Source organism: Columba livia, chromosome 14 (genome assembly GCF_036013475.1).
Source record: "Columba livia isolate bColLiv1 breed racing homer chromosome 14, bColLiv1.pat.W.v2, whole genome shotgun sequence".
NCBI lineage: Eukaryota > Metazoa > Chordata > Aves > Columbiformes > Columbidae > Columba > Columba livia.
Window position 1 is genome coordinate 7,768,010 of NC_088615.1, and position 27,442 is coordinate 7,795,451.

At 43.6% G+C, this 27,442-nt stretch overlaps 1 protein-coding gene across 2 annotated transcripts in view; it reads left to right on the forward strand.

Moving 5' to 3' along the window:
- ADAMTS2 (ADAM metallopeptidase with thrombospondin type 1 motif 2) overlaps positions 1 to 27,442 on the forward strand; it is a 244,086-nt gene that overhangs the window by 64,102 nt on the left and 152,542 nt on the right. The window contains exons 1-2 of one of the 2 annotated variants that reach the window (XM_065029821.1): positions 2,453 to 2,712; positions 3,691 to 4,052. In XM_065029821.1, the coding sequence (XP_064885893.1) occupies positions 2,625 to 2,712; positions 3,691 to 4,052 (450 nt within the window). In that variant the 5' untranslated portion in view covers positions 2,453 to 2,624. Of the gene's footprint in view, positions 1 to 2,452; positions 2,713 to 3,690; positions 4,053 to 27,442 lie in introns of those variants that run through there. The other variant, XM_005503424.3, reaches the window with a different exon arrangement.

A 27,442-nucleotide genomic window follows, 5' to 3' on the forward strand; every position in this document is an offset into this window, starting at 1 on the left:
ACCTTGGCTGCCTCTGTCAAGAATTCTGGGCAAATAGTTTAGGAAATGAGGGAGAACTAGTTTTGAGGAGGGTGCTCCCTTGAATTTCTCTGTGATTGTGCTATAAGAGCAGAGATGTAAGAGCTTCTTTTCTTGAATTTCTCTCATTCAGGCTCTGTGGTGGTTAGCATGCTGTGGCTCACCTCTGCGGGCTCAAACATGGATCCATTTTTTCTCTGGAACCCCATTGCTGCACCATGTGGTGCATCCTCAGTTGGTCTAAACTGGCATTATGAATCTAATGCAGAAAATTTTGGCTCTGTTGAAGTCAATAGCAAAACTCTCACTGACTTCAGTGAGGATCAGGATTTATTCTGGTGAGTTCAGTGGAAGCACAGTTTATACCAACTGCACTTTTGTAAAAGAGCTCCACCAACCTCTGGAGCCCATGGAGCTTTTGGGTCTTGACCACATGTAATAAGATAATAACATGCACATAGAACTTAGTTTCTGTATAGAAATAAACTTCTACATGAATGCAGTTACTGATTCTTTTTGTTTATATCGTTACTCTGCAGTACAGCTGTTATCCATATTAAAGCATATTTTCTAAACTCCAATTATTTTCAAGTATAAAAATCCATCTTAATTAGCAGAACAGGCTGAATTGTTTTGTATTTCTATAATATACCCTGTCTCCTTATTTTTTCTGGATACATCGTATACAAGTAAGACCTTTGATTTCAAATATAGGGCAAACTTCTCCTCCTTTCAAGTTACGAGCAGAAGTTATTTCAATTTGAGCAGGATGGGATGGATGGAACATAAAAAAGCCACATCATCAGCTTAAAATACAAGTCCAATAAAAATGAAGTTGGAACTTTACCAGCTGTGTGCTGATGAAAGTACATGAGATTTTAAGTAAGAGAAGCTGCTCAATTTGGAATCACAAACAAAACAAAACAAAAAATGAGCCAACAGAAAAATAAAGCAAAAGGAAGAACTGAGAGAATTCTGGTGCAGACAGCAATCCCAAGCAGAGGTCATTTAGAAAGAAAAGGGATATTTGACTGCAATGTACAAATTGATCTACTCCGTTATTCAGAATAATCTTTCCCTTTTTATCCTTAACCTAAAAAAATGGGAAAACCAAACCAGAGCAACACATGAAGCAAGCAGAAAATCATATACTGCCATTATTGATCGAGCCTGGGGTCTGTAAAACCCCGTCACTGGCACCAAGCAGTACTAGCTAGCTGTTATTTTTCTTCTATACCCTTCACTTGTGTCCATAATATAGGGGTGGAAAGCAATAATTGGACCCTAATCATAAAGGAGCAGGAATAGCTAAGGATGCCCAGGAAAATTCCTTGGCAGAGGACCAGCTTCCTGCAGGAAGCCATTGCATGGGAACTTGCAGACGGGTAGGACACATGAAGACACAGGGCGAGTTGGGCTTTGGAGGGTCTGCCCGTGGCTGGTGAGGACAAGGGAGAGCACAGGAGGGGCTGCTGGGTTCTGCAAGGTTCGAGAGTGAAGTGGTGAAAACAGCAAATGATCCCAATAATGTAACAGCTGAGTAAATATGTACATTATCTGTAAGGAATAAGCGTTATGGCATTTATCCTGGCCATATGGAAACAAATATAACTTGTTTTTTTCCATAAAGGCCACTCTTGATTATTTAATTATTTTTAAGAATCTTCCTCTATATTGTATTTATAGTATTCCTGAATGCTTTCAGGGTCTATCTCTACGTTTGCAGATTTTTAATATAAGATGGCCTTTCAGCAAGTAATTTCAATCTTATTAGTAAATAGTCCAAGCAATTTTTCCCCTGAAATGGCTGCTTAGAGTGATTTATTTGGTCAGATAAAGATCTCTGGTCATGGTTTGCCCATGTTGGTGGCACTTTTTCCATTCGGGTACTTGCTTTCAATGGCAAACCCAAGACTCCAACAAAACTCATGCCGAGGTACCTTCAGTTTGCCTAGCGTGGCTCTGGTTTTTTTTGGCCACCAGTTTCCATGTGGATCCACAGACCGGAGCGGGGACCACCTCGATAGCTGCCGCTGCCCCAGCGCCCGGGGGCTCCGAGGCCGGCGGCAGGGCCAGTATGGGACGTGTATGTTCCTTTTTTGCTACAAAACGCTCTTGGCCAACTCCCACCCCCGGTCTCGGAGCCCGTCCCGCCGCGCCCCGGGGAGCGGGAAGGTCCCGGCGGGGAATCCCGGCGGCGGAGCCGGGCGGCCCCCGGGGGCGGTGCGGGGCTCGGGGCTGCCCGGCGGGGCGGCGGGGCGGGCAGTCCCCGCTCCCCTCGGCCCGGCTGCGCCGTGTGGCAGCGCCTCTGTCAATCAGCCTGACTTCACTCCTGCACGCCCTGTGTTTCCAGTATTATACCCCCGCCGCCTCCTGGTGTCTCTGCTTCGCTGCGAGCCGGGAGCGCGGCCGCCACTGCCGCTGCGGCTGCAGCTGGGCGAATGCGCGGGCGGCGGGGCGCGGGGCAGCGCTGAGCGGCGCGGAGCGGCGTGGAGAGGCGCGGAGCGGGGCTGCCTCCTGGCCCGCCCCGGCTGCGGGCGGCGCGGCGCTCGGCCGGCTGCGGGCAGCCCCGGCGCCGGCCCCCGCGTCGGGCCGGGGCCGCCGCGATGGACCCTCCGGCGGGCATCGCCTGCGTCCTGCTCTGCTGCGCGCTCGCCCTGCCCGCCGGCGCCCTGCGGCGCCCCGGGGACAGAGGTAGGTCTCCACCGAGCCGCCGCGGCCGCCCCGCCGCCGTTGGGCTGCTCGCCTTGCCCCGCCGCCGGTGTCTTTGCAGCCCGCCCGTCTGAAGTCGCTACTCGTCGACCCGCGGCTTTCCGCTCCCCTTGAACTTCTTCTGAGGCTACTTTTGCCGGGTTTCCAGTTGTTTCCTGCAGTCGGCAGGCAGGGACGGGGTCGAGAAGAGGGGCACTCGCACCGCCGGCGGGGAAGGGACGCGGGAGCCCTGCCGGCAGTGACAAGCGCTACCCCGGTGCCCGCAGCCCCGCGGCCGCCTGCTGCCTGCCCCGCGGAGGGGCCGAGACCCAGCGGGCTGGAGGGCAAGGCGCGGTGTCTGGAGGTCCCCGTGCGGGATGAAGCACATGGCAGCTCGTCTGCCTCCTCCTCTTGCCCCGGCCACCGCCGCCGTCCAAAACTCCCGGGGCTCCCGCTGCCGATCGCTGCCTGAGGCGTTCCCATCACCGGTCGACTCAACCCCGCGGCACCGGGGGTAGTTTGAAGGACGTGCCTGCCCCTTGCAGGCTTCTTACCTGCACACTAAGCCCTTAACCGTGTCCCTCCGAGCCGTCCCGGAGTGGATCAGCCCTTCTTATCCTCGCTGGCCACCCGGATAGCGCTAAAGCTCCCGGGGCGACCCGGGCACCGACCGTGTGGGCAGGGGTGCGGGGTCCCGGCTGGGTGGGCAAAGGGTGGCAGGACCTCGCTGCATGGGCTGGAGTGTGGGATCCCGACTGGGTGGGGAGGCTCATGCTGCCGTCTGGCGTTTTGGGGAGCAAAAGGCAAGTTTGAATGAACTCTGCACACTTCATGCTGGTGAATGAAGTGCCTGTACAAAGTGCAGTGTCCATCTGCCTTATGTAAGTGTCTGCTGTGCTAATGAATAATGGAATAAAAATCCTGTGGCACCAGGATATGTTTAGTTTTAGTATCTCTCTCTCTTGCTTTCTCTCTGTAAAGATCCGATTCTGAGGAATATAGAGGAATACAGCCTTGTCGTCCCCACCAGCACCGATTCAGAGGGCAGGTTCCTATCCCACCTGGTGTCTGGACCGCCAAAAGCACGCTTCAGGAGAGCTGCGGAGGACTTACAACATGAAGCAGCAAATGAGCAAATATTTTACAATGTCACTGTTTTTGGAAGAGAGTTTCACTTCAGGTTGCGGCCAAACTCCAGGCTCGTGGCCCCCGGAGCAACAGTTGAATGGCAAGAGGACTCTGATGAGACTCACATTGAACCTCTCTATGGGAATTGCCTCTATGTTGGGGATATCACTGATTTGCCAAATGCTTCAGTCGCTATCAGCAATTGTGATGGGCTGGTAAGTTACTTTTGTTATTATATTGAAGATAATGACATTAATTTCCTAGAGTCTTTAAATATAAAATGTGTGGACTGTCAGAAACTCACACCTCATCTGGTAACTGTGAATGCAAATTAACTAATGTTCCCTTGTGTGGGAATAGCAGCGCTGCACCAAGCACTTCTTTACAGACAGTGGCACTAGAACTTTGAGCACATGCCTTGTGGTAGCTACTCTGGAACAGAGCAGCTGAAACCAGGATTGATGTTGATTTGTGGTAAAGTTGCTTAAGTGTTGGAGACTTTGAAAGACAGGATGAAATGGCATGTTCTCAGCATCCTCTTCCACTTTTCACTTTCAGGCTGCAAAGGGAAATTTTAGAAGAGTTGAATAATGGGCCAGACTGCCCTGGAAACAAGTATGATAGGTAAAATATGGTTTTGCCCTGGAAAATTTTAATTTATTCAGAGTCTGTTTACATGGATCTTTCACTTGGTGAGTTTCATTGCCTAATCAAGTGATCGATGGAAAGTCGCAAAAGAGTTTGAGTTTTATAAGCAGAACAGCTCCCTGTGATACATTTTGCAAGGCTGTGTGTTTTAGAAGTTGCTGCAGCTTTGCATTCTGGAGTGCATGTTCAGCCGTCAAATTATAACTGTTTGTCCCTGATGTCCTAAGCTGTCATACTATCATTTGAACAGTAAGTACTGCACAGCAATTTGTTTAGTGAGTAAAGGGCTATATTTTTTATAATGAACAGTTTATCCAGCCCATATTTTCTTGCTATACCCTTTAGAATTAATAATTTTGAGATTACTTAATTTTAATGCATTCTGTTCTCTGCATAGAAAGCCAGTATGAGTCAGTTGTATTTCTATTTATTTAGTCATAGAAAGTTGTTCTTTTGCTGTGCCAGGAAGATAACATGTATGGAGATAGTATGTTGGCTCTCTGTGAATGGAAGGGAATCAAATACTTTTCCCCTTACTCTTTCCTTTCCTGTGGTTTCTCTGAGCCATGTGCATTCCTGTTTTGAGAAGGAGGTTTTCATGTTGCAGTTGTTTGATGTGGGCAGCTGTCTGAGGACAAGAGGAACATCAGGACTGAGCAAGAGGAGCGATGCAGAAAGCAGAGCATGACCCTGCAGGCCTGCCTCTGGTGAGGAAACAGTAGTTCTTTGCTCTGCCCATGCCCAGCGCAGATCATTTTGAATAAGGCAAAATTTACATGCGCAGGGTGCTACAGAACTGGGGTGGAGCCAAAGCTTCTGTGTCCAGCTGTGCGGGAAGGTTGAGGAAGATCCTGTTGCTGGCTGTTGCTCGCCTCCTGCTCTGCTCGCCAGCACAGGTGTTGACCGTAAGGGCAGTGAGGGAGCTTGTTCTTCTTCCTCCCCGCATTAGCCAGAGTGTGGACTCTTTATATTTGGAGAAGTGAATTACTATAAAATATAACAGGAGTTAAAGGCAAAGTATGGATGAGACTCTAAAGGTTCAAGGCCTCATGTTGTATATGTAAATGACAGTGTTTATACAATGCTGCTTTTTAAGCATTTGTAATTTCTCAAATGCAAAGGAATGAAGCCAGACATGGCACTCATAAATGGCTAGAATCCAGAAAGCTACAAAAATAATTTTAATTTTCAACCTGTCTCCACAACCTGTGTGCCTGCATCTTGCCAGCATTCGTTTTTTTGTTAGAAGAAGTAGGAGAGTTGGTCAAGCGTGGGAGCTGCCATATTCTAATCTGGATGTCACGCTGGTTTTTGCACATCACTACGACTTCTGTGACTCTGCTAATACATTTGGAAATGATTTACTGTTTCCTCCAGTGTGTACCCACATTGTGAATGTTGCAGGGCAGGGACCATGTTTGTTTTCAGCCCAGGTCACTGAAGCCTTCCTGCAAGAAGCATTACCTCAATACCTTTAAGCATCTGGCTGTAATGGTTTCCCTGAGATTGCTCAGTAAATCTGTTGTGGAACAAGAAATTGCACTCCAGTCCCTTGGGTACCATGTTCCATCTCTACCCATTCCCTCCATTGCCGTTTCTTTCTTTCTTGTGGGGGGAGAGTTTAAGACAGATACCAACAGAATTACACCAACTCCAAAAAACTGTACTAGTGGTTCCCCAAAAGCCACTGGTCTATGGGAAGCACTAAAGAGTAACTAACCCACTAAAGTTAATACTGCACTTTACTGTCTCTTGATTTACCTTTTTGTTTCTTGTGTTTGCAAGGAGTATTGAAGAGTCTCTGGAGCAATGTATTGCTAGCAGGGCATTCTTAGAGACCGCTGGGCTGTATGTTATTATTGGTGCCTCAGATGTGAATGAAAACATGGACAAGTCTATTCTCAACTAGTTTTCCGTGTCCATTTTTTTCTTCACACCTAGTTTAGTTCAGTGGAGAAATTCAGTAGTATCATGGATATCCTTTCAGTTGCTTAACAACATACATGCTATGGACAGTGTTTCTATCGTATCTCAAGTATTTCCACCTCCTTTTCTAGATTACTCTGAGGATAGGGATGGTGGAGCTCTGTGACACCTGAGTTGTCATCTGACAAGTCCTAGAGCATTTTGTTGAAGGGTTTGCTTTTGAAGGTGGTTTGACATCTGGTGGGCTTCCAGCTTTTGCATCCAGACGTTAGGGTTGGAATCATATTTGAATCGAAGTTTCATAGTTTGATCTTTACATGGCAAACTTTTGTTGACTGAATCTGGTTCAAGTCCATGAATGCATCTGCCACCTTGCCAACTTCTGATGTTATTTCCTCTGAACATCCCCTTTGGTTTGCAGTTTACTGCCAGCTCTGTCTTATTTTCCAATTATTATCTGAGAAGAGTCTGTCTGGTGGTGTTGGTATTGCCAAAATGAGAAGTTGTTGGAAGGCATTTACATGAAAATAGGAGATCTGTGAACAGATTTTTGAACTGTACTATAAATGATGAAGTTTTTTAATTGACAATAATTCTAAGAAACAAAAAAGTACAGTGAATGCTTATACAGAATTATCTGCTGCCCACATTGAAAAGATACACAGTTAGTTTTGGTCCCCTCAGTTTTCTGTAGCAGAAGTCAATGACATTAGTTTTATTGACCTAAAAATCGAATCAGAGACAGATGAAGAGAACTTCTGAAGTGTGCAATCTAAGTATGTTTTCAGAGCTGGAATGAGTCTTTGCAAATCACTGGGAAGTTAAAGCTAATCAATAGCTTTTTTAAACAGCTCTCTGAATTACGGATATGATTTTTACCATATACAAATAAATTTTGTGAAAGCTTTCCCACTTAAGATAAAAACACTGTGAACAACTTGGTATCATCTTGGCTGGCATGATAGCATTCAAACTAATTTTCCAGTGAGCGGCAGAGCCAGCATGCTCAGCTGTCAGTGGCCTGCAGGCTGGTGTGGAGGATATTGCACTTGAGTATGTTCTTGGTCCTTGGCCAGGTCCTTACTTGTGGATGCAGTTGGAGGATGAGGGAGCTGGCTGTCCTTTCCAAGGGTTACTTGTGAAGGAGAAGAGCTTGGATGCTGTAAAAATGCCATAAAACAGTAAAGAGTTAGAATCATGGTAGCCCTTCTATATTATTGCCTTAACTATGGGAACTCCTTTTCTTCACCCAGCAGATGAACCTGCTGTTGTAGAACTCTTCATGCATCTGAATGTCTTATTTTAATAAATACTTGTGCAATGACTGAGGCAGATGTGCCAAAAATGTCTTCTTCAGGTTGACAGAGTGGCAGTATTTGGTTGTGGGAACTTTAGAGACATAGATTCTCTGCCAGTCTCCTCATACCATTCGTAGTCTGTGGGCTAGAATGTGTGCTTAAACACAAGCATATACAGGAGGAACACAATACAAACACCACTTCTGATATGAATAATGAGCACATGATTAAATTAGGCTGCAGTGCAGTTAGACTCACCGACAGGAACCTAAGAGGCTGAGGATCACAGCTTCAGGTTGAATAATCAGTATGATGTAGCACCTGCTGAAGCAAACAGAGGAACATCAGTTTCAATAACACGATGTGATGCTTTAGCTCTGCTTCATTAGTATAATCCTCTTCTTTTTGAAAAAGTTACAATATCAGCTGTCCAAACATTTCACTATATTGTCATTAAAATGGGAAGTTATTAGGAGTAGGCATATAGAAAGTAAGCTGTTCAGGACATTTATGGTTGTATGTTTCCTTATGGAACCGTAAGTGTTACTTACCTGTCTTGGGGTACCAAGCCATAGTCACCTTACCAGAATAATGGACAGAAGTGTTTCTTTTTGTGTGATGAGATAGGCAGGGTTTGCTCTACAACATTTCAGTCTTTACTGTGTGCTGTAACAACCCTCACAAGCTGTTTGAGAGGAGCCTGGTGCCTGGCTGCTTGCCCAGATGCTATTTCTTCTAGAAATGCTTGGGAAGCCAGCAATGCTTTTTAGACTCATGCCCAGAACTAATAGTAACTGTAGTACTGGGCTGCCCTGGGTGGGTTTATGGCGATACATTCACTTTACTCGGCAGTGGTGAATCTTCACAGACTGACTGGTGCTTTGACTACTGTCAGTGTCAGCGCATGTCTGTCAGTTGTCTCAAAGCTTGGTTATATATTATTTGTATTGTTCGTATTTGCCTCACTGTTTTAAAATCAGTTAATGGATTTTTTTTTTCCTGCAGTCTTAATTTTACGAGGAAGCATTATTATACTCTAATTTTTAGCACATCATGTAAATTGTAAATGTAGGAACCCAGGTTCCAGATTCAGGCAGTGGTGTTTCCTGAGGGCAATTCAAACCACCCGTGTGAAATGCCCACCCTTCTCCTTCCTGGGGGAATATTCCTCCCTCCTACCACGTTCCCTGCATTCCTGAAGACATTTAAACACCTTGTGAAATGTGTCCTTGTTGAGTATAATCTCGCTTGAATTTGAGCATGAGCTTGAGCTCTTTGAAGTCAGTGAGTTTTAAAGTTATATTCTTAAATGCCTCTCCGACAGTGGTGCTTTCTGGAAGTGAGCTGAGGTTGAATCCAACTCACCATAGGTGGATCATGTAATTTGCCCGAAAGAGAGGGGGTGAAGGATCTGCTCACAGTGAATACACCAGGAGAAAACACACATGCTTATATAACTGTGTTATTTTTTCCTTTTAGACATCCATCTGCTTTCATATGGATTTACAATTTAGTTCTGTTTCTGTTTTATCTGTTTTTTGGATTATACTGCTTTGTGATGTAGAAAAAAGCAGAACTTGAGGTAGCATGATATTGTCTTCAAAGTCTGGTCAGGTCGAGTGCCTGACAGCTAAAACAGATGCCTGCTACAACAAGTCTAGTAATTCTTCTTTGTATGCTATGTTCTTAGCATTTACATTATGATCAGGTTGAATCCATTTTTAGTGGATTAAAATTTGGCATATATAATCTCTTCATTTGGGAACATTTTCTCTTTAAATTAAAACAAAATCATACCAAAATTGCCATCTGGGTTTTTTTGGTGTATAATGGCAAAAACGACTGTGGGCTTTTTTCATTTTGGACAAGTAAAACTATAATACAGTGGCAGGAGAAATGCAAATAATTCCTATGGCAGCAAAGAACAACATTTAAAAGCCATTCTCTTTAAGAAAACATGGGCCCTTCCTCTGCAGATGGTTAGTGTGGGGTCTCCACTAGTCCACATCATCTTTTGACTTCAGCTTGGGTCTCTGCATGTTTAAGCCCAGCACGTATGTATGTTCTAGCACAGGCAGAGCCTGACTGCACATCCACATCCACATCCACATCCACACATGGTAGGAAAGTCCTACATTGCCTGACAGAAAGCAATGGAGCTGTTTTGATGCCTAACACTCAAGCATACCCATAGATATTCACAGGACCAAGACTTTGGTTCATAACCCATTCCCTGGGTTTCTACTATTGATGTCCCTGGCCACCACTAGCCCAGATGGACAGCCCCTGCTGCTGCGTGAATTGTAGAGACTTTGCCTTTTAAAAGTTATAGTCTGAAACACAGAGCGTAAACACTATGATTCAGCCTCTAAGTGGAGTAAATTAACCTCATTCTGTTGTCCTTAAAAGACACTCTGTCATCAGGAAGCACTGCTTTTTTTCTTTTTCCCTCTGCGTCTTCTGTGCATGGATCATCTCACCTGCATTTCAACTGAGAGCAGAGTAAGTCGTTTTCTACAACGTACAGGTGGACACCATATGGACAGAATATCCTCAGGCGATCAAAACCGATATCCTTGTGGTATGTTGTAGGCCTTTGGAAAAAAAGATAGGTATTTCCTTATGTCCTGTTTGACCTTGTGTTGCCTTGTCCTCATTGTGGTAGTATCTCAGCTGTACTGTTCTCTTTGACCGCACAAGAACTAATTTTCCAATGAGAATATTACACACATACATCCAAGAAAATGTGCCTAATGGCTCCTTCTCTTTCCATCTTGAAAGATCTAAATATAGTAAGTAATTTTGATAAGGTCATAATTACTTTCTGGGGTAAGCAGAACACCTATTTTGAGAAGTTTGTCCCTCTTCAGTTTCCAGAGGTGCGTCCCTTGAAAAATGCTATTAGATGACTTAGATACCAGCTCACTTCTTCCTCATGGTCTGGCAAGGTGTTCCAGTATTCTCTGAGAATTTAATAGTCCAGATTCCTGCAAATGGCAAGTCATTCCTATATTTTGAGTTCATTACACGTTTACCTTTTGCTACAGAAGGTTGGAATTTGTTTTTTGGATTAACCAGGATACCAGCTGTTGCGTGGAGCAGGACCTTTTCTCTACAGATGACAGTAGTATTTTATTCGACCTACTTCTGAGCACTTTTTATTAATAGTGGCTGTTGCTTTGTAAGCAGGTCATGCCATTACTTAAGTACAATTAATTGCACGCTAGGACATTTCTCACACTGGGTCTGATTAAAAAAGACGTTCAAGGAGCAGGTCTTCAGTCTGTTGTAGGGGGCTGCACAACCTCTCATTTGCTTCCTGGGAATAGCTCTGATGTGCACACCCACTTCTTCAGATCACCTTCTCCCTTTATTGCTTTCCTTCTTCCAAAGTTTCAGTAAGTTCTTTAACACATCAGATCTGATGTCTTTAGCCCCTTTATCTGTGTGTGTTTTAAATTCATCTTTGTTTGCAGAGTCTTGACACAGCGGGTTCCCAGTTTTAATAGTCTGCAAAATGAAAGGCCCACATTTCACATGCTATTTTCAGCACCATTCCATTAAACTGTAACACTGAGAAGAAGAGTGTCCTCTTCAAGTGCTGAAGAGCACGTTGCTGCCTCATATCTAAATCACAGTCTCTGCTATAGATCTTCTGAGTTATTCTCAGGTCTCAGAATGTCTGGTACTTTCCTCAAATCTGGAGTTTCTGGAGCGACAAGTGTGGCTCTCAGCATTAATTTTTTTAAAACTTTTTCTTCTCAGTAACTATTTTCTATTTAAAGTAAGTGTTTTGAAGTCAGAGTTTCCCTCAAAGAAAAGACAGAGAGGTGCAAGTTGTGTTTCTTGAGGTCTCAAAAATCAGCAGACTGGTGAAAATGACCCCAAGTATGTTGTTTCGAAGGTGTTATTTTACTGTACAGACAAGTCTCTCTTAACACCTCATTGCTGCTGAGAGGGGTAATCCTGTTCCCCTGGCTGCTCCTCGTCCCGTGCGCCTGTTCTGCCCTGCTCCAGCACTCCTCAGCCTCCACCAGCTGTTCAACCAAACCAGTGGGCTGCCGCCTCCCGGTTTAGCTGCTGGAACTGGTTCTCTGTGAGGTGAGATGAACATTTTTATAGGCTGAGGGGTGAAAGTGGGAATGCCCTCAGCTGGGCTTGAGGAGAAATGTGAGATTGTTCCTTTGGTATCAGATAGACTCCAGCTGTATTGCAAAGCCATATCCTTATTGTTGTGATTTTGAAACAGGTCTATTTAATGGAGCTTGACTTGTGCCTTTGAGCATCAGAAGTTGAGAGTGCAGCTTTGGACCAGCTTGTTGTTTTGCTCTGTGGATGACTGGCTTTCCACTTTATAGCTCTGCTTGCTTTTGCTTTTTGTTTTGTTTTGTTTTGCTTTTTGTACTTTGCAATAAAATTCCACCTGCACTGGAGGAGTGTTATGGGATCAGAGAAAGGAGTGAAGTTTGCTGCCACGGGGAGGAGAAAAGTCATTCTGATGGTGGAAGGGAGGGTGAGAGAAGCAGGGGGAGGGACATGCAAGTTGCTGAATGGTGAAAGCAAAGTGAGAGATGGGGATCTCTCCTGTCTCCTGTGTCCACTGGTGTGTTACGTGGGCTGGCTGCCCCTCTCGGGCGGAGGTTCCGTCACTGAACACGGTGACCTCAGTATCATTTTAACCTCTCTGATCCCACAGAGAGAACTTGCCATGACCACTAATTTATATACTTGCTGCCTTTTTTTAATTTTTTCCCTTCATGTTTCCTGTAGGACTCTTTCTACTCATCTGTTTGTTTTCCAAAACTTTTCCTTGCTAAAACTGAAGTCCCATTTGTACAACTTGCTATCAACTCTTTGGTCTTGGTATCTTAAGCGTGTTATAGTTTATCAGCATTCCCTTCAGGTTTATATTGTTTCTTATTGCCTTTGTATTGGTTTATGTCAAATTTAATATTTTGCCTCTCTATTGCTGCTCTTGTGACCTTTATATTCCAAATAAATAAATACAATTAATTCTTCACTTGAACAGCTCTCCATGGAGAATTCAGAGGCTGAAACTGCCCGGGTTCCATGGTGCTTTCTGACTCTTACACCTGCAAAGTACCATCACTTTTCTTTAGATGTGGTGAGCTATAAATAAAGCTACTTTAACTTCCTTCCTACTGTTATTCCTTTCAACTTTTCCTGTAGTTGCCTCCTCTGAGTTTGAATTTCATTATATGGTCAGACCACTTTTTCCCAGCATTTAACCTCTAGGCCTGTGGACCTCAGGGGACAGATTACGATCTATTTTCTACTGAAATTAACCATGAAATTTACTAATCCTGTAACGAGAAAGAGTCGGTAAACATCATTGGTGTCTTTGTGGATAAGATGAGCTCCTTCTACCTGTAACTGGACAGAAGTAATTTAATGCATTTAAGTTATTTCTCTTTACTAGGTATACTGACTATAGGTTGCTGCTTTTATTGCCCTTTTATGAAGGTGAACTATTTATACAAGATTTTTGAAGCAAGAAAAATAGAAGGGAATACCCGGCATATGGTCAGCGTTTAAACTGGTCTATAAAAGACATAAAAGCAAAATATCTTTCTGAGGTTTTAGGACGGCACAGTGCCACATCTTGATGTAGACCCTGAGCCCTTAAGCCTTTATTAATGTGTTTTCTGATTTACTACTGCTGTAAGAATAATGAAGTTGACATGTGTGGAGAGGAACCTGCGTGGCTAACTAGAGGGCTGGCCAGCAGTCCTTCCTGACCTTTTTTCTTTCCCCCTACACTTGCAGTACTTACAAGAAGCAGTCTGTGAAATGGCAGGAGTGATTGGATTTTGTATCCGACACAGCAAGTTTCTGCAGGAGCCCCGAGCGCAGATCTCTCAGCCTGCTGTGGTGCCTTGGCATCCCTGTTTGGTGCCCGGCTCTCCCCGTGTCCTGTGGGGGCTGCTGGGCTGCAGCAGCGGCTTCCAGCACATCCAGGCGAGCTCTGGGCATGGATTAGTCCCCTTAGGCAAACCCACCCCGAGGCGCCTTCGCACTGTGCACCCAGAAGGACGGGGACTGTGGATTCAGTGCTACTCTTGCACAATTTGGTCTGTAGGTGGGGTTTCTTTTTCAAGTGCTTCTGATCATGTGCTTTTTGGCATGATATAATGAGTATTGTGCAGTAAGTCAAAATAATATGGCAAGTCCAACAGCAGAGAAAAGACTTGTGTTCTTGGGAGTAAAAACATTTCAAGAGCTAAACATAGTAATAAACCATTCAAATTTTAATAAAAATAAGGTAAAATGATAGAATCTAGAAGGGAAGGGGTGAAAGCACAGATTTTACTTCAAAGACTTGCTAATTTTGCTGGCATTATGTGCAAAAGAGAGAACTGGCATCTCATACCTGCCCTAAGCAGATGCATCTTGCGTGTTGTCCCATGGTCAAGTGTGTGGCCCCCAAGGCTGGTACCCTGTGCCCATGGCCATCATATCAGTTGAAGGCCGGACCTGTCTGCAGGACAGAGCCTGTAGTCACGAAGCAGAAAAAGAGCCTGCAGAAAATGCAGAGATTAACTAAGGATAGGTGGCAGCACAGGCTGTGGTTACTGTTTTAATAGTGGTTTTATTTGTTTTAAATCATGGCTTTTGGGTAAATCATGTTCATCCAACTCATATGCAGAAGAGTATAGTTCTCGATTCTTTAGAGTGTTAAAATTGCTAGGCTTATTTCTTTCCCCAAGCAGAGGAGCTGTGGAAGGAATGTGAGAGATGTTGTTTGGAAAGCATTCTGCAAAACAGAATGTATTTAAAAAACAGTCTTTGAGAAATAAATCACTACCTGATGATGAAGACAGCGGAGCCGGGCCAAGAGTCTTTCATGTGCCAACATTCTCTCACGTGACAGTAGTAATATTGGAAGCTGGCAGGCTGTGAAACTTGGAAGGCTGAAAACGTCTAAAAATTTTCATATACTTAAAGTAAGTAGTAGCTAGATAAAAATATGGCTTTGAAACTTTTCAAAACACCTCTCTGTAGAACAGCCTGAACCTACCTAAGGTCACAATATTTTACCTAATGGGAACAAAAAAACCCCAAGACCCAGAAGCACAGATTTTAGATCACCTCAGTTCAACACCAATATGAGCTTAGAGATGAAGAAGTTATAGAGACTAGTTTGGATTGATTTCAGATTTATAACAAAGCTTGAAATCAGAATTTTCTAATGGTTTTAGATTTCATTGTGAAACTGGCAGATCCACCATTCATCAGTAAACCAAAATGTTTAATCCCCAAATAAATGCTAGAGCTGTCTGTCAATATTGCATTTATTTGCAAAGTTATGGCACATTAAGGCTGACATAAGCAGTAAGTGTAAAAATGTGATTAATCAAAGGACGATTTACCACTCTGAAAGAGGAATATGAAGCTCAGTCTGGATAAGTAATAGACAAGCAAAGAAAGACAAGACAACTTACAAGATGTTTTGAATCAACTTAAACTCCTCAGTAGGAAAGGGTAATGAATTTACTGTGAAAATAAACTTGTTAGTTCACTGCAGTCAAATTAAGGCTAACTATAATCATATGCATCATGTAAATAGAATAAAAATGCTGAACCTATGAAAATATAGTATAATGCGTTTATCTAAACAGAGTATCACACAGAACAAATAGACCTATGTCAATTTTTGTGTCATGGTCCAGTGTCATTTTGCATACAGGCCTGGGAGGTCCCATGGCAAGTAGCCGATCTTTGGGTTTGTTCCAAAGCTGTTGAAGTGTGTTTAGTTTCACTGGCTTTGTTCGGCCCTGCATGGGCAGGCTGATTGGCAAAGAAAATGGGACAAAAAGCAGGCCATGGAGTGTTCCACATCACAGCCTTGTCTTTCACCTTGTTTTCTGTCCCCTGGTGCTGGGGAGGGAGGTGAGGAACAGCGGCTCAAGTGCATATGCTGGATGGAACAGAACAGAACTGCATGCTTCTAAAACTGAAATAGCTCTGCTAAACCTTCTTCCCCTTCTGCCTCACACCACATCCCCACCACAGAAGAGGTGATGCATTAAGCCAGGGGGAGGGATCAGGAGAAACCCTCCTCTTGTCCATGCCAGGAGGATGAGGCAATTCCAGCTGCCTTGAATTTGCAGGCTCATTCTGACAGCTCTGCTGTCTCCTTCCTCCTATGAAGATGGAGCCAGAAAGGAGAAAGATTTTCCTGCTTCCTGAGACTGTCACTCTTGGCTTCTGCACTGCTGAGGACACGGGGGTGGGAAGCGCTTTCTCTGCCTATCTGAGATTACTAGCTCTGACCTCAGTAAAAATAGCATCACTCGCAAAAAAACCCCAAAATGCCAAATACACCTCCCCCCATCCCCCAAAAAAACCCCAAATCATAAGGGAGAGGAACATGAGAAAAACTCTAATTGCACATCTGTTCAACAGACTTTTGTGATAACTCAGCAACAGCTAATTGAAACTCCTGGATTGTGAATACTCCTTCAGCCAAACTGGAGTTTACTTTCTCTGATGCAATGTCATTTCAACTCCCCATTGCACTCTGAGATTCTGGTGGTCAGGATTCCAACAATCTGTCACTAAATGGGAAAATTAGAAGTTGGGTCTATTCAATTATAATGAGCCAAACCCCTGCTAATCTGCATCATCGTGTCTCCATGGATTTCTGGGAGCTTTGTCAATTTGCATTAGCTGAGGACCTAGCCTTAGGTAATTAGATGTTTTCACACTCTTCTGGTGACATGCCCTCCTCCAGCAGTCTGGGTTATAGGGTACCATCATTTGCACAGAGATACACTGATTCTTGTGAGGCAGCAGGACACACAAGATCCCTGAATGTGTATATGCTATTAACATGAGATTTCTTTAACATATTCAGGATTTGTTTACATGCTTGTAAATAATGAAATGCATTGGAAGAAGAGACCAGGGATCCTGGTGTCTTTGAAGGTTCTGAGGGTCCTTGGTCACGAGTGGGCAGATGGGTTGAAGACACAAGGTGTAGGCTTACTGGAGACCTCACGGCTTCCTGTCTCTCAATTACCATTCAGACGTAATTTTTGTGACATCTTCATGTTATCATGCAAGCCTGTAGAAATCATGACACCACTAGCAAAACTATTGAATAAATACGATGTTAGTAATGCGAAATTCATCCATGATGGATCTACTTAGGTCTTTGAAGGGTTTAGCTGCTTCTGGCAATGTTGAGTTCCTTTGGGGTGATTGAAAGAGTTGTTTGCTTCGACTTGTGGATTTAAGAAGTGTTTGTGCCCAGGTAACCTTTTTATAGCGCACTTCCAGAATGAACTCCCTGCAGCCTTTAACCCAAGGATAGAATTTGGAATATTGAATCACTGCTTGTAAGCGCTACAGTATGTTCTAGCTATCCCACTGTGGGAAACTGCTTTTTATTTTTAAATTTTATATTTGTTTATATTAAGACTGCTTTTCACTGATGTCATAGAACCATCAGGTCAAATTTAATTCTGTATATATCTCTTTCGCACCACTGAGTCCATTGCTTTGACTTTATACAATGTTGACATTTGCAAGAAGGCCACTAAATCCTTAAGTTTAATTTTGTTTTGTTGTTTTGTTGTTAGGACATCACATTCTCAACTGAAAAAGGCAAAATAACAGGCAGAACCTCATATATAAGGCTGCTTAATGTCATATATGCTATTGGTGACAAATTAAAGTATCCTTTGAAAGAACAATGAAGATAGACTGACCACTGTCCCCACTGAGGAAGTTCTGGTCTTCGTAGGCTGCTTTATGGAGGAGTTGTTAGCACTGAAAGAGGGCAACTGAACATGGATTAGAAAGTGCTTGAACATCTTATCAGACTGGAAACTCAGACAAGTTTTAAAATTGCATTGAGATACTTCAGTGGAGTTGCACTTTCAACTACTTCTAATTATTAGGAGGTGACCTTACAGCTTCACATTGTTGTGCTGCTGTGTCATGAGGGAGCAGAACACCGTGACACAGACACACACTGAGCATCTTGTCATAAAGCTGCCCATTTGGCTCCATGCAACATTGCCAGCCTCTTGTCCAATCTTTTAAAAAAGCTCTAAGCGAAGTTGTGTTAAACTTCATCATTTGGTGAACCACCTAGTGAATATTGCTGGAGTTGTTCTGTCATACTGATCAGAAAAATATCCATCACCACTGGCATTGGCCATAGGAGGAGAGCAGATTGCCTGAAGTTTGATATAGAGAGTCCCATTGCAATTCAATATCTGGTTTCCACAAGCTTCTTTAGCATCCATGCGAGTTGGCGTTGTCCATGTTTCCCAGCCTTGTAAAGTGGTGGCAGTGCGGGCAAAACAGAGGCAGCAGTGGGCAGGCAACTACCTTTGCTCCACACCCTTCAGGTATTGATTATAGCTCGAACATCACTCGGAACTTGGCTTAGCCCCTAATAAAGAGCTTTTCTTATATTGTTTTTTTTCTTCCTGGGCTACTTGATCTGCTGCATTTGGCCACAGCATCAGAGGACAGCTACAGAGAACAATATAGTTGATTCTGGGAACAGGCTTACTCTGTGAAGAGTACTGCACGGGTAATCCAACATACTATTTATAATTTTTGGTGCTTCTTAAAACATGAAAGCACTAGGCAGTGCCAGAGGGCAGCACAGTGCACTGGCTAGATTAGCCCCAATATTTGTGTTTTCTGGTCTACGTGGAGGCAGCTTTCTCCTTGTTGCAATGTCCTTCCTGAAGCTGGTTCTAGGTGATAGTCGAGCCTGTAGGTTCTCACTCTTCGCCTTCACAGAGCCAGGGACCTTGTCAGCATTGATTCTTTGCCGAGGAATGTGGAGCAAATGGCCATCTTTGAAATTGCTGCCAAGAGGTGGTTAATGCGCTCTACCACAGTTAACGGGTTTGAATTCCAGAGCTACACAGATTGTTTGAAAGTCTTCACGCAGGCTGCTGCTGGGCCGGTGTGCAGGAGCGCTCTCCTTTTCACGAGCTGGAAATCCTTCCTTCACTGCAGAAAAATGCACTGTGGTTCCTGCGGAGGAGCTTCGTGTTCAGAGCAGCGAGGTGACTGTCTCTGTGTGATTTGGGGCAGACGAAGGGATGGGTCAGAAAAAAGGCCAAAGGCACAAGCGGTTAGAGACATCTGGTCAGTGTCAGCAGGGCGAGATGCTGAGCTCTGGCACTGGAGTGCTGAGGTGATGAGAATAGGTTATGAGTGGCCCATGCGGCGGGAATGAGCAGAAAACACTGTATTTATCGGCTATTCACAACATTATCCTTGTTCTGTGAATATTCTCATTGAACAAGTAGTACCTCTAGAAGGAAGAATGAAGCAAGAAGTGATGTCCCCATTTCTCCTCAGAGCTGCTCTGCAGGGCAGGGCTGGAACACTGACTCCAGCTGAAAGCAAACCGGACTTCTTGCGTCTCACCAGCCAGTACACGTGACGGCACAAGGTGAGTCAGGGCTGCCCGGGGGCGCGGGGCAGATGGGAGCAGAGAGCGGAGCCACATGTGCACGTCAGCAACGCGTCCCGTGCGCCGCAGGACAGTCCCCTCCAGAGCTGTCGGGACCGATTCCATGGGAAGGGTTCACAGCTCCAGCCCAGAGGGACTGAAGCACTTTTTATCCTCATCCTGAATTGTCTTCCTTCTCTCTTAACATTCTGCCAAAGCTGTTTTCAAGGAAAGTTGTCTCACAGCCTTCTGTGCAGCCAGGCTGGGCTAGTGTGAAATCACAAAACACCGTCCAAACCAACAGCACAGGTTTGGTTCTTTTGCTTGGGCTTTTGGGAATTTAAAAAAGTATTCTGTGGCTCTGCCGCTGAGTCAGCACTGGTGGGATGGGATTTCTGAATGTGATTTCTGTGGTCAAACTTTGCAAAAAGCTTTGCTGTGTAGCGTGCTGGTCAATTAAAGCATGCTGCTATGTAAGAAATGGTGCAGCGGCTTTGTGCAGCCTGGTTGGTATTGCCAAAATGGGTCAAAAGTATCAGAAGATGGTTTAATATCCCTGTTTACATAGTATCATTTTGCTTGCTTTGTGGTTCATTACTTTTTGTAGTGACTAGGGTATTAAGAGCAGAAAGCCTCCTCTCTGTAGGATAAAAATAGCCACTGCTCTCTCCTGCTAATTTGATTGAAGTGGTCATGGAAGTTCAGCTGTGTTACATGTAACACCGAACAGAGCTTCCTTCAGGCTTCATGTCACTTGGTCAGGTTTGGACCTTGTCTGGCCAAACACCCTTAACGAGTTAATCATGTTGGTGACGTTTTCTTCAGAGCAGCCCAACAGGTAGTTGTGCTGGCACAGCTGAGGTGGTGCCAGGGCCTCTGAAACACAGTTCTGTTGCCCAGTCTCCCTTCCCAAGGTGAACCCTCACGTACTCGCACAACGCAGCAGCCGCAGGAACAGCTTCAGGAAGGTGTCACCTTTATCATCCGAACTGTGGGGAGGTTTTTCACAGCGAAGCAGTGCATACATTTACATTCCTCCTGATGCTTTAATCAGACTGGCAAAAAAGGGCTGTCCAGCTGTTTTTGTGAGATGTTCAATAATGAGATTTACTTTAAAGCAAGTAAAAACCTCAGGAAGGTTTTAACATTGTACTTTAAAGTGTAAGCTTGTTGTATCTATTCTTTTCCTAGGGGTGTTTTATTTGATTATGGTACTAATTCAGGAATTGGTCCAAAGGCCATTAACGTTAATGAAAAGAGTTTTATTGACTTTGATGGGATTTGGATCATGCTTCACTAATTAAATAGTAAAGTATCCATTAGCAGTGAAGAAAACAGAAGAGAGGAGAGCCAAGAACTGTTGTGATGAACCCTGTGAAGTTGAATGAACTGCAGCCAAAGTCTCAATATCTTTCCAGATGAGCTTTCCCATATTTCTCTGCCTCAGTCCTTTTGAAATAGGTACAAGTGTAGATTTTTAAGAGAATTTAATAAAGATCTTTACATTTGTCCTGCCTATTTACGTGTTTCTGGAGACACATTTATTCAATGAAGAAATAAGAAAAAAAATGGGAAGCGAGGTGTGAAAGAAGAAGAAGATAGGCTTTAAACAATATTGGAGTCAGGTACTAATAATTTACACTTACTTTGCTTGGATATTCTTGTAAGGTTTTTAAGGAACACAGAATTTCTAGATTCCAAAGAAGTGAGACACAGTTTTCAAATTAAAATATTTCTGAGAACAAGTGACAAACTTATTTTTCCGCACCCAAAACCTAATTTGGGAACTGTTGGTCCAAGTATTTTTTTTTTTTCTTTTTTTAATGTAAAATGTTGCCTTATGTTCCAGGCAATACAGTGTGTGTTTCCATAGCAACCTCTTCTCATGTCTTGAACTCGTCAGCATCAACATATGACATTTTAAACCATAAAGCATTTACACGTACTGCTACCCCTTTGGACCTGAAGGAGATTTGCTAAGAACTGGGTTCTTGCAGACAGCTGAAGTCAGGGCAAGGTAATGGAGTCAGATATTCTTCATACCTCCTGCTTATTTACAAAGAGTGTGAGAAGTCCTGTTTGACTGACTCAAGCAACAGGACCCAGATTCCTGCTCCCGGCTCGAAGTCTGGTTCACCCAACAACTAACTCAGTCCATTTTTTTCCCAGGGCTGCTTGTCTGTGGGTTGTGTGTCCGATTCTCTGCGCTGTGTTTTGGGCTGTCTCCCTGACTTTTCTCCGGTGTAGCTGCTTCTCAAGCCGTCCCGTGTTCAGCAGAGTTGTTCTTGACCGTGGACACATGTAGGTTCTGGACAGTGATGCACACCAGATCTCCCTCTGCTGCTGTGCTGTTTTGTATTTTAAATCCAGTGAATCATGAACCCTTTTCAGGTTAAGTGTGGTCTAATCCAGCTGACAATTTATTTGCAAAACATTTATGAAATAAAAGAATGATGAAGGGGAATAGAAAGGCCTAGTCAGCTAGGAGGGAATAGAAGGGACAGTTTTCCAGTGAGCAGTAAAGAGGAATTAGTTTGACTGGTCAGACTTAATTGAAAAACTTTCTCTTGTAGGTAGGAGGTAGCACTATTCTATGAGATGTGCTTTTACTGGCTTCCTTTTTCTGTATGTAGCATGGTTTGGCTGCTGGTTTGAGCTTCTAAAATATAGATTTGCAGATACGGGCAAGCTGCCAAAAATGTGACTAATAATAAAATGCCTATTGATCTCTTTTTAAAGCCTATGTTAACATTGCTCTTTGGAAGATAGTAATCAGTTTTCACTTATTGTAATATTTATACAGACACCTTCCTGAAGGATAGCTCTATTTGTTCCACACAGAGAGGAATACTGCTCTCCTCCTTTGGCTGGCTGTGTGTATTTGGATTTATCTTTTGCATGACTACATAGGACAGAGACGATTTACTCAGAAGTACTTGTCATGGCCTTAAACATTTACATTACTGGTGTATCTCCACATTAAGATAAAAGCAGGTTAACTGCTTGTTTTGTCTTGATTTGTGACTTTCTGGCTTGGAGCAGGAGACTCCATTCATGGATGACCCTGTGCGTTCAGAATATGTGGGTGTGGATTCTTTCCTCTGTGTTTACTGAAAATAGATACTGCAGGGATGTTGAACTATTAGGGACTGTGCTTGGGCATCCCGCCCATCCCCTGCTCCTCACAGCGTGTCCCTGTGCCGTGAGCTGGCCCACACGCACACACGATTCCTGAGGTGACGCTATTTCTAGGTATGGAAGAAACCTTTCCCCATGAGACCTGGGAAGAGAAGTGAGGGTGCAATGAACTTCAGTGATTTGTTGTCTAGGACTGGACTCTGCTCCAAAAGCAGAACAGGTATTGTTTGTGCTGAGAAGGAACAGTGCAATAAAAAACAGGTATAAACCTATCTGGCAAGTCTGTGTCATATATTACATATCCAGCCTTATGTTTACATTCCAGGGTTGATAACTTGATCAGGAGAGAGGAGAAGTAGATGCTTCAATTTCTCCTCGACTTTCTCAGTAACTCAACTGGTACATTATGTTCTTGGGCCAGTGCTTTGATCCAGCTGGGACACAGCCAGGGGGGGAATAATTTCATACTTTTAATTTGCTAATCAGGAAATGAGATAATTCATATAAAAAGTCTCTTTTTGGAAAAAATAAAAGCCTTCTGGTCACTTTGCAGACCTTAATTTTCAGATAAAGATTTTCTGTTTTGCTTCTGAACTAACCAAACATTTAATAGAAATAACATAAAACTTCATGTTTTCTGTGTTCTGCAAACCCAGTTTTAGGCAAGAGTGGCCTTTCCTTCCTTTCAAAATACAACAGGTTCTCTTAATATTCTAGGTTTGTAAATACACATACTGCTCTTTTCTCTTAGTTTTCTGCATCTTTTGCTCACTGAGGTATAATCCAATAAATACCACCTTCAAATCCTCTTTGGGGGACTGGGAAAGTTCTGTTCTGTTGTTGCTGAGGGAATTGCTGAGTTTCAGTATTACTTTTTTTGCCCCTGGTTTGTAAGAAATGTTGTCTGTTCTCCACAGTTGTCCTTCCATGAGCTCTTCTACAGCATTTGCCCCTTTGATTCATCTCTTTATTTCATATATGCCTCTTCTGCATCTTGAGCCCTGAACTAAATCTAGCATGACATTCACTGCTTCCAAGGGAAGGGAGTCAAACCGCCTCTTCCAAGGGACATGTCCCAGCACTTGTGTGCGTTGTTGTTTGTCTCTTACCCTTCTCTCCTGCTGGCCCTGTCACCCTCTGAGCTGCCGCTGAACTGCAGCTCCCCAGGTTCCTTCGGCCCAACGGGCAGCTCTGCGTGGCCCTTCCTGGCCAGGTGTTGCTTCAGCCTCCACACACAAAGCAGGGAAAAGGTGACGAGTGTGGGAGAGAGAACTACTGAGTTGCAAAGGGAAAGTGCTCCAAATACAGCATCTACGCCCTCCTTGCTCAGTGACAGTGTTTTATCCCCCTCTTTGAAGCACCCCCAGACAGTAGATACGAGCTGTTTGGGGAAGAGACGGGTAAAGTGTCTGTTTCCCATGTGTAGAAAGTCGCTTGAAGTGGCAATGCGGTGCTGGCTCAAAAGAGGTTAGCCTGGCTGAGTTCAGCAATAAGTGACTGTAGCATTATTTTGCTGGCATAAAATAGCAGTTGCATCAGTTCTGAAATTGAGAATTGCTCAATTATTTGCTCCAGTACAATTAAAAACTAACAGATGAAAGTGAATGTAACAATCATTTTATTTTTATCAAGTGCCAGGTTCATCATCAAGTGCCAGCCTTCTTCTTGTATTTGTGGTTGCCTTGGGTCACTACTACTCAGCTGTTTTTTAGAGAATGCTATCAGAATAATTTTACATTAAGAGAGACTGAGAAGGGCTTAAAAGAGCATAAAGCTCCAGTTCAGCAATGTATTTGCATGCATCCGTTATTTTAATCGTCTGCATAGTTACCTCACCAAGTACATATTGCCCTTTTCTTTGGAAAATAGGAAGCTTTTTAGTTTCTGGATTACAATTTATGGAAACTACTGGAAAAGAGAGGTTTCCTGGAGTAGTCTGTATATATCATTATCTTTCACTATACTTGTAGCATTATATTCTATTTCCAAGATAGTCCAAGTACCACCTTTTGCAAAAGACAGTTGATCCTTTTTGTGGAACTCACAGAAACTGAACATAAAATATTGATTAAATGAAATTGGGGCTGAATAGTTTGAATTATTGCACATTCAAAATCCCCAAAAAATACTTTAAAAAAGGATCAAATTGGCAATGCTGCTAATACACCTCTGGGAAAAATGGGTAAAAAAATGGGTAAAATAAGTAAATCTTTCTTTCTTTCTTTCTTTCAGTACTTACAGGGAGTATAATATCATTAAGAAAGGAAAATGTAAAACATGTGATAGCAGCTGTCAGAGTAACCACAGTCGTCAGGCTCTCACGAGAAGCCCCTTTTCAGGCTGCACGCAGCCTTGCCCAAAGCATTCTTTCTGGATGGAGAGCTTTTCATTCCCGGTCTTCAGCCAAATGTAAATTCTCCTGTATGTGGAAACTTTCAACAAAACCAATTCAATCATTTTTGGCGTTCCCCCTCTCGTCGCTGCTCCTGCCCCTTCACCAGCACCGTGCGAATGGTGCAGCAGCTCGGAGGGGGCTGGTGAGCATCGGCTTCTTCTGGGGTGTTCATGGGGATCAGCTGAAGTTAGTTTAGTAGTTTAAATTGTTAGCAATGAATGTTTTTGCACATGGTCACCAAAATATTGCATAGCAATATTTTTCTTTTAATGTCACCGAGGATGTTTCTGACACTGATGATTGATCTCTTGTGGGACACAAACTGTAGTCGTGCCTGCAGCCAGCCCGATAGAGTCTGAGACCCAAACCAACCTGCTCAGAAAAATAAGATTTTGAAACTTGCTCTGCTACCGGTGTGTTTTCTGAACTGCTCCGTATCTACCTGCACTCTCCAGAATCCAGTCCAAAGTGCAAATTTTAGAAGGTTAAGCAGGGAACTAAAAGAGACGTATGACACCACCTGCATCACAAACAAGTGAGTTAGGGTCTTAACTGAATTGACCTCCAAGGAGTTTGAAGAGTCATAGGGGTGGGTAACTGCTAACTGCTTCCTTTGGTATGTAAATGCCTTTGGATAAGGAACCCCACACAGCTGAGTTCCCAGCTGCTGTTGGCTTGGGTTGGATCCCTGTTGTAGGCTCCTGAGGAGGGGGGTTGTGCTGGATGTCACTGTTCTCACCAACCCCTTTCAAAATGCGTTGAAGTTGTTTCAGTGCTTTAGAAAAAACATTATTTGTATCTCCCATGTGCAATAACAGTGATTGGCATCACTATTCCAGCAAAGAAGGGAATGTGGAGCCAAGGACTTTGAGGTGGCTGGAACTCCTGCACGAGGCAACCTGAAGTGGTCAGGCAATTGAAGAGGAGCTAAAGTACATTTCTAGTGCTGTTTGAAGGTAATTTTCAGTTTCATTAGGACTAACTTGGTTGAAACACATTCACTTGTGAACTTCCTTGAAGATGGAGATTTCAGAGCTGTTTTCAGCTGCAGCGTTATTTGGGTGACTTGGTACCTTGGTGTTGTCTGTTACGTGGATGTTCTTCTGCTTGCTTCTCTTAGGCCTTCCCTGGCGGTTCCAAATGATGCAGTATCACCAAAATACATCCCTTTTGCAGTTTGCCTTTTGACCTTCACCTTCCTTTGGGCTTTTCTTGGGAAGCTCCTGGCATTACACACCCAGATTTTTCTACACCAGGCAAGAATGGTGGGTGCAGAATGGGTCAGTCTGGGATCCTTGATAGTCTTAAGTGTGTATGAAGCTGAATCTAAATAGCCCATTACTTGCTGTGGCTTCTTTAATTTCACCCGTTTTTTTCTCTTCTGATGGTTTATAAGGTATTCATATCATGTTTTGACTAACTGACTGAAGTTAACTCTTCCTTTTCCAAAGGAAATATGCCAAACTATAAGGTTTCAAATTAAGATTGTAGTCATGTTGGCATTTTTACCTTGTCTTCATTGCAACATTTAGTAGTGGAAAAACTGCTGATAAAACTACATGATAAAACACTATCAGGCTTTTAGGGAAGACAAAAGCTGAATGCAGTTGGCGGGAGACAAATCTGGCCACTGAAGCAGTTATATCTCATGGCAAGTCTCTGCTGTAATCTAGGTTTCCATTCATTTAATGGGTAATAGCGGATAAAGAGTGATCTCTAACGTAATAATGTAGACATGCATATTTTCTTGAGAATTCAGACTCAAGTTCTGAAGAAACAAAGGTTTTCTTTCAATTTGGTTGGATATTTTGGAGGCTTTAATTTAAAGGAAAAAGGAGAGCCTTTAAATAAATAAAATCTGTGGTTTTGCTTGAATGCAGAGAGATGGGTTTACTGATGCTTTATTTTGTTTGTTTAGTGTGTGGCTTTTTTTGCTTTTTATTTTCTGAGGCGCTTGTCCACTGAAGGCTGTAGCTGGCTCTGGAGAAGGCCCTTTACTTGTATTTCCCAGTCGTGGATGTCTGCACTTATCTCATTCTTGGCATCCTCCCATTTCAAAGTAAGACGTGGCAGTAAAGTATTCTGAAGCTGTGCCAAAGAGCAGATTGTTGTAGGAAAAAAAGTGTTGCTTGTATGTTATGTTGAACTCTTAAGCTTCTAGGGAATTGGGCTAGCCTGTTTTCCCTATAAGATTAAAGAAGACGATAGTTACCACCCAAATAAGTTGCTTACCGGTGCCTCTGAGTGCAGCAGATGTATTTGGGTGAAGAATAACGTTGGTGGGTGTCTCTTTCCCAGAACCTGGCTCGCTGTGGGCGCAGGGAGGTGTCTGACAGCACCCCGCGGTGAGCTGCCTGGTTCGACTCTGAGACAGCTGCTGGTGGGAGAAAGGTGCTCGCCTGGGAGAAACCCCCTGCAAACCACTCTTAAAAAATATATAGATTTTTTTCAAAGCTATATTTATGAGGTGGAAGTGAAAATGAATGAGGGCTAAAGGAGGAGGAAAAGCTGCTGATTTTAAACATGTGGTAAGTGTAGATCAGCCTTCTTTACCAGCAGCATTTTGCAGAAGAAGAATCCTCTGCTAGTTTCCTGTGGGATGGATTAAGGCGTTAACTAATGAATTTGGAAGTAGCTCTGTTCTAATGTCGTTCCTGTAGCTGAGAATGCGCCTTGCAGTTACACAGAGAGAGGGCAAAGGGAGGAAATTCTGAAGTTAAATCTGCTGCGTTGATTCATAAACCCATGTGC